At 33.7% G+C, this 8,497-nt stretch overlaps 1 protein-coding gene across 1 annotated transcript; it reads left to right on the top strand.

Moving 5' to 3' along the window:
- Positions 1–5,419: 5,419 nt before the first annotated feature.
- LOC145006925 (uncharacterized) lies at positions 5,420–7,891 on the top strand. The gene is made up of 4 exons (XM_078965941.1): positions 5,420–5,982; positions 6,925–7,010; positions 7,726–7,735; positions 7,876–7,891. Exons 1-4 carry the CDS (start codon positions 5,420–5,422, stop codon positions 7,889–7,891), a joined length of 675 nt encoding a protein of 224 aa, XP_078822067.1.
- Positions 7,892–8,497: the final 606 nt, after the last annotated feature.

An 8,497-nucleotide genomic window follows, 5' to 3' on the forward strand; every position in this document is an offset into this window, starting at 1 on the left:
CCAGAGGCTGCAACTTATCGTGTGGTATCTAATGTTCGACCTTGACCTTCCAGTAGGTCAGACACCTTTCAATATACAAAGTTATATCTCTTTTCATGCATGGAGACCAATAATTAAGCCTCAAGACCCGATACATTTTTGTTGCGTTAGGGTGAGTCGAGAACTTAGACTTGTGTGCTCCTTCTAACATTTTCTGATGAACCCCACCGGAAACCGAAACCTAAACCCTACCATACCGAGTTAACAAACAACGTCTATCGGCAACAAAATTAGTAATCTTACCCCTTATATTCTTATTTTTCTAGTTCTCATTCTTGATTCCCTTAGGTTGTGCCTCTCTGATCATATCCTGAAGTAGTGAAATGATAGTCATCCTCTAACATAGGTCTCATATAGAAGCACCAACTGTCATGTGGCTAAAAGCATCGGACACCACATTGGCCTTCCCCAGGCAATATAATATCTCACAGTTGAAATCCTTCACTACATCAATCCACCTACGCTATTTCATATTTAGATTCGACGGATCCATGAAGCACCTCAAACTATTGTGATCCGTGTAGATAGTGCAACAGACCCTATATAATTAATGGCGCTAAATCTTGAGGGCGAAAACCACTGCCCCCAACTCAAGATCTTGAGTAGGGTAATTCGCCTTTTGAGGCTTCAGCTGACTTGAAGCATAAGCTATCATATGCCCTCTTTGTGTCAAAACAACACCCATGCCAAGAATTGACGTGTCCCAGTACACCAAATAGTCATCAAATCCCTCAAGGAGTGCCAGTACCAGTGTCTCATATAACTTCTGTAGTGAGGTATCGAATGCCACCTGCTGCTCAGGCCCCTAACGGAATGTGACATCCTTCCTAGTCAACCTAAAGAGATGAACTGTAATCTTGTAGAAATCTTGAATAAACCTCCTATAATAACCTGCCAACCTATGGAAACTCCGTATCTCAGATGAAGATCCCATAACTTCCCACTGTTTCACTGTCTCGATTTTGGTCTGGTCAACCAAAATACCGTCATAGTTAATGAGATGCCCCAGAAACTAAACCTCGCGTAGCCAAAACTCACACTTGGTGAACTTGGAATACAACCTCTCCGCCCTCATAACCTCAAGAATCTCACGAAGGTGCTTCCTCATGCTGCTCCTTGGTCTTAGAGTAGACCAATATATCATCAATAAAAATGACCACAAATTGATCCAACATCGACCTGCACACCTGGTTTATGAGATCTATGAATAGAATTGGTTATATATGAAAATTGATTTAATTTGGATATATTTGGTCATGTTTATTTATTTTATACAAACATATTGGATCATGTTTAAATACATATAATAGCATCATACTCTTTTGAATCATGTTTATGTACATATAATAGCATCATACTTTGTTGAATCATGTTTAAGTATATATAATGTACATTTGGTATGTTATGCTAATTTAAACTCATTCCTAGTTATCTTGGACATAAGTTTAGGTAAGTATTACAACAACAAACTTTATTGAATAATGTTCAAGTATATATTATAACATTATACTTTGTTGAAGTACATATAACGTACATCTGGTATGTTATGGTCCATTTGAACTCATTTCCACTTATCTAGGACATAAGTTTAGGTACATATTACAACAATAAACTTTGTTGAATGATGTTTATGTACATATAACAACATCATACTTTGTTCAATCATGTTTAAGTACATATAATGTACGTTTGGTATGTTATTGTCCATTTGAATTCATTTCCACTTATCTTGGACATAAATGATACAATTGGTTACAATTTGGCAATATGTCTTTAACAACTAACACTTGGTCGCTTTGGTCAGTATGGATATAAGTATATCAATTGGTCATTAGTTGCTAAATCAAAATCCTACACATTTGGTACTATTTGTATAATTTTGTACCTTAGAAACCACACAATCCAACCAAATATACCCATATAATAAACACTTGTCTTATATTTGAAAATTAGTCAACATTGAACCTTTTACATACCAAATTACTCGATATACACAATTCTATATTACTTCATATAGACAATAGTAACCACAATCTTCATCCTTACACCTTACATACTTACCCCGTTAACAAGAACAACTAACCACTCTTTTGCGTACTTAACCCTTCAACAACAAACACAACACAATCCCTAAAATGACAATGAAGCAACAAGAAACTCAATTATAAACCTAACAAAAAACAATAGATTAGAGTACCCATATTTAATAAATAGATTGGGGTTTCCATTATCACCATAAGCAGTAGGATCAAAGCTAGTTTTCTTTTTCTAATTTGCCTCTCTTTTAGAATTTGCTTGTATCAGGAAGTAATTTCATCATCATACCATTCAAAGTAACCACAATATTCATCCTCTTCAGGAAAGTATCCGCACCCAAAATACCTTATGCCTGAACTTTTGTCACTCCATGCGACCTGAAACGGAGCTCCTAGTCCATAGTAACATTGCCTGTACGAAACCATCCTTTCTTTGCTTACAACACTTTGGGACGATGAACCATTTGTCCATTTGGGAACTCATTCAAGCGGGTAAGAAGAAGAAGACGAATGTGAGGCAATATTCATGTTAGGGTTCACTTATAGACAATTGCAAAACCAATGTGGATTACAAATGGAAGACATAAACATTTTGCCTAGTCACCAACTAAGAAACCCTTTGACCTGAGGCCATCAGGTTAATTAGTCATAAGTGCAACAAATTAAAAACACAGTGACTTTATTATAACCAATCAAACATGATGTCAAAACTGAAAAAGGTGAAAAGTTAGTGTCTTTTGTGCCATTCGTCATAAATAAATACCTAAAAGAGCATTGTTTGCCTAAAACAAGACCACGTCGGGACCGACCCCTACCATTTAATAACAACACAATGAATTATACAAAATTGACATTAACACGAAGAAGACAAAACGTACACAAAACGACGCTTGCGACAGCTAATTGAGCAACCATCGTTCAAGGTACCATAAAAATATATTGTTTTAGACATTCAAAAGTCGAATGCTCGATTTCTACATCTTTGAAATTGGCAATCCATTGGTTTGTTCGTTAGCATATTAATATTATTATTATTATTATTATTATTATTATTATTATTATTATTAGTGTTCTAGACTGTCCATCAAAATATAAACACGCTGTTAGTCTCAAACCCCATACTCAAAAGTCTAAAATTTGGTGTTGTGAACGATTTTAATGGAGACACTATTTGATATGTAAACTACCTATAAGCCTTTTTTTTCTTAATTCCGAAAGAACATCTTAGTGGATATACTAAGAAAACAAATTATTTATACTCATTAAGTACTAGGGATGCCAAAAACCTCCGGGGATCCCGATACCGTACATGATTAAATTTTACAAAAATCAGGAGCGGGAGTGGGGGCGGGGGTATAATTAAACCCCGTTTATTTTTGGGACCGGGGTCAGGAGTCAATATTTCCGCCCCGTACTCCCACGGGGGCCCCGATTGTATATTTATATAAAAAATATATATTTAATATAAAATACATATACAAAATAGATTTTATAATTGAAGTTTAGTGTAGGTTTCACTTTTTCGTTTCCAATTAATGAATGCTGAAGATGTAGCGAATTGATCATATATATTTCGACATATAAGTATTTTATATTTGTAATGTTAGATTTGTCGTATTTTATATTTCTAAGATTGTTGGAATTGTCGTTTTGTAATATTTGTTTCACAATGTTGGATTTTTAAATTTTTAGTTTCTAAAAGATTAGATTTTAAGCTTTTAAAGTTATTAAAAATAGTTTTTTTTAGCCTAAAGCAAAACAGTTTTTTAGCAAAAACAATCAAATTTTAAGCCTATAAACCGGGGGAACCGGGGACGATGGAGGTAATAGGGGGCGGGACCGGGGGCTATGTAAACGGGGGATCCGGGGGCGGGGGCAACAACTGATTTTGGGTGAGGAGCGAGGACAACTATTTCCGTTCCCGTTTGATTCCGTTGACATCCCTATTAAGTACTAATATCTATAATTTTTTTTATAGAATAGTTTCTCAATTTTATTTTTGGTTCATTTGGAATTCTAAACTCAAAGTTATCGAGATCGCTTGGTTACGAAACCTAATATTAGCTCTAAATTCCTTTTAATTTTCTTTACTTTGGTGGTTTCTATATGCTTTTTAATATAATTAAGCTATTCAAAAAAAAGTCTTCGTTTATATATGCAAATATAATTAAGCTATTCAAAAAAAGTCTTCGTTTATATATGCAAATATTCTTCTACATTTTAATACTATTTATTTTCTATCATCGTTACATGTTGATATCTGTCATATTAAATAAAATTAATAATATTCTAATACATCTGTCCCTATTTAATATCACTATTTAACATAGATAGAAATTTAAGATATAAGGATAAATAGGAAGAAAATATAAAAGAATATTTAGTTTCTCTTATATATAAGTTTACACTTTTCTTTTTCGTTAATTTCATTTGTTGAAGTTTGTTGTCCTTTTCATCAATATCTTTTAATATATTTTTTCCACACTACGTCTTTAATATCTTAAAAAGTAGATATGCATGTTCTTGACTTCAAGAGACCATGTGAGCATCAATGAACCCAATTGGTACCCTTAATGGGTGTACTTAATTCAATGGAAGTTAAGTCTTTAAAATCAAATAACTCTAGTCTCTATAGAGAGAGAGAGATCATGTCGTTAATTCCTATTGATCTTTCTTTTCCAAGGACCCAAAAACATCCAACTAGCTCACTTAAGGTGTTTCATCATAGTGAAAATGCCTTGATCCAATAATGTTGGTGTCGCACGTCTTGTGATCATATTGACAGAACCTTATAAGTTACATGTCTAATCTATAATTTTGCACAAAAAGATGTACACTTTGTAAAGTATGCTTATACATACGATAAAACGATTTATACTGGTTTTAAGCAATTTTAAATCAGATGTTCGTTGTAGTTCTTGTAACTAGAAAATTTCACAACTACAACTATGACATGACTTACTTTTGGGTGTGTGTAACTAAAGACCTCACTATCACACGATTCACTTTTTACAACACAATGTGATCCCCTAACTTTTTATGCTCTTCTCAACCACCATTCAGAAACTCCATTAAGATACTAATGAAAGCATGCAGGACCACCCCATCTCACCCACTATTTGAACCTTCTACTAATTTAATAATAGACTTGAAACTACTAGTAAAGTTATTTTTGTTTCTCATCTGAGTACCTATACAGATAGGTGACACTCTCTTCACTCACTATTTGCACTTTCTGATGATTTAACAGTAGACTTGAAACAACGGGTGAAGTTGCTTTTTCTTCTTATCGGAGTATCTATATATTTAGGTGACACCGTCTTTGCATCAAATTTACGGTAGCCATGGATTGGTACTCATGGTTATCAAAAACAAATCTAGACCCGTATTTAGTTTATGAATATGGAAGAACATTCACGCACAATGAGCTTCAAAGAGGAGACACGTTGTATTTCAACCACGAGTTTCTTCAAAGCATGGGAGTCTCGGTTGCCAAACACAGGTTAGAAATAATAAATCTTGCAAGGAACAACATAGGAGGGTGTCGCAAGAACGGTTTCTCCAAGATTGTGTCTGCCATTGTGAAGACAAGATTACTTCTCTCCAAGAAACTTGGAAGATTTGCTTTAAGTAAACGGTCGGTTAATAGGCCCATGAATCCTTTTCGACCTCAGTGGCCGAGTAGTAATTTAAGAAAGAACATGGGATTTGGGGAGGTTAAGGAAGAAAAAGGGAAGAAAATGATGAAATCTGGACCCTTGGATGGAAGATTAGATGAGAGTTGTATGACTCCGAAAAGGGTTTTTAGTGTTTCCGGGCCGATGGATGTGGGGAACAGTCCAAGGATTGGGATTCCGTGTAATATGATGAATTCAGGTGGTGAAGATGATGAGATGTCTTCTATTTGGTCTATGATGTTTCAAGATATGAAACCTACTTGACCATGGTTGCTCTTGTTCTTGCTCCTGCTATGTTTTCTTTTTAATATTTCATCAAATGTTTAAGGAAATTTCTTATTCATCGTTCATGTAAGTTTTCGAGAATATATACATCAACATATCTGTTACACAATAAACAACATGACATAAAATGTTATGATGTGTTGGGTAGACATAGACATAAACACAGATTATAACCAGATGTCAATGGGCAAAAAACTACATCTTTTTGTCCGAGAAAAGTTGGAATAGATTTGGCAACCTTTCTATGGTTGTTTTCCAAAAGTAAGGTCATTTATGTTTTTTCCATATATGATAGATTGGTAGCAAGTCATTGTTCCACCTTTTTGCCGGTATAGAGTTGCCGGTATTGCTTCGTCGCTATAACAAGAAAAAGTCGTCGAGATAGATGTCACTTGTACCGACGACAAGTTGTCTCCAAAGGCTCCGTCGAGATTGATTTTCGAAAAAAAAAAGATATACTATCTTCGTCGTTCATTTTTTACTTTTTAAGTTTTTATTCTTCAACATTAACGTTAAATATTTTTATTTATGTTATAAATTACTTAATAAAACTTATAACAATAAAAAGATATTTGAAACACAATCTATTCAATATTTTGCATCAAGTATTATATATGAAAAACAAAAGTATTTAAAGTAAAATTCGAATAATAAAGACTTTAAAAATAAAAAATGAACAATAAATATAGGACGAATGGAGTATTAAATACCTATACTGACAAAATATCGTTGCTACATGTGACACATGTACACAAGACATGTCATCTGGACATGGGTGATTTATAGCGACAACATTTCGTCAGGGTAGGGCAAATATGTTTTTTCCACCATAAGCTATAGCGACGACATGACGTTGATATAAGTCAAAAATGATTTTTTTTTTTCAGGATAAGCTATAGTGATAACGTGTCGTTGGGACAACCTCTGGGCAATTTCCTTTTAGTTTTTACAGATTATGTGTTTTATCATTCCTGTAACAATCCGGACAATTTGCAATATATATTCATAATAAACAAACATTCAACAAAGATTACTAATATTCAACACATTCAAATTAAAGTGTAACACAGACGATAAGTTGTCGACATATAACACTCTTGTTTCCTGTCTATTGTATTCACTACAAGAAATAAAAGCATTAGCGGCGACGCATAGCAATAACGGCGACATGTAAATGACGCGTTACCCGTTGCCGCTATTGCCAATGCGTCGCCGCTAAAGGCGTCGCCGCTAATGCTTTTATTTAGCGATCCGCTTCATTCTCACCCCATCCGTCCGATTTTCTTTTGATCTAACGGCTGCTGAGCAAAGCGGAAACGCGCGTTCTATTTTCCCTAAACTTGTCACCGCTAATGCCTTAATGTCGCCGCTATTGCCAATGCGTCGCAGCTAAAACCCGTAGCCGCTAATACCCAACGCAGATTACCCCTTCACAGGTTACCTTTCTGCCATTTTCTTCCTTACCTTGCACCTTCTCTCGTTTTCCTCTCTTTCTTTCTTCAATATCACGATTTTTTGACAAGTTTGTGGAGTAGGAATTGCTTCTTGGACTGGTGCTTGCCCCTCCTTCCCCCAAGATAGCCATAAACCAGAGATATTTTTGCAAATTCCGAAATTGCCCCTCCTCTTCCCAAGGTCGAATTTCCCATTTTTTTTTTTATGATTTTTCTGTTTTTGTGTTAATTAAGATGATAAAATGTGAGTATTTTTCAATTTTATTAAGTGATTATGTTTGTATTTTGAGATATGAAGTGGTTATGCATATTTTGTTGGATTATTTTGTTTTATTGTATGTATTTTGTTGGTTTTTGTTGGTTTTTTTTTTTTTTTTTTTTCAGATTTGTGGGAATTTAATTATGCATTTTTTTGTATAATTTGATATTTATGTTTAGATTATATTGATGTATAAAAAAAATGACATGAATATATACATTTGTTGGATTGACATTTATGTTTATACCACATTGCCTTAAAATGAAATTTAGATGTATATATTTGTATGAAATTGGATGAAATTGGAATATGCAAATTAGATGTGTACAATTGATTTAAGTGTATGAAATTGGAATATGCAAATTGGATTAAATTGAAATATGCAAATTGTATGAAATTAGATATATATATTTGGCTTAATTGTATGAAATTGGATGAAATTGAAATATGCAAATTGAATGTATACATTTGACTTAATTAGGTTATTAATAGCAACCTACTTCTAGTAATGTATTGTATATGGTTTCAAAGTGATTAATTTTGTTAGTGAATTAATGTTTGGCCAACTTAATAGCAACATACTTTTAGTGACTTAATGTTGGTCATTAAAACTTTAAATTTAGCTTTAATTAGGTTATCCCGTGTTGGAATACTTTTTGAATCGTCAACTTTATAAATACTCTACTTGATTTTTGTTTCCCGTAAAGTAAACCTTAAACACTAAATTATGTTTCAGTTGTATCATGT

Source organism: Lactuca saligna, chromosome 7, assembly GCF_052625555.1.
Source record: "Lactuca saligna cultivar CGN05327 chromosome 7, ASM5262555v1, whole genome shotgun sequence".
NCBI classification, from domain to species: Eukaryota; Viridiplantae; Streptophyta; class Magnoliopsida; order Asterales; family Asteraceae; genus Lactuca; species Lactuca saligna.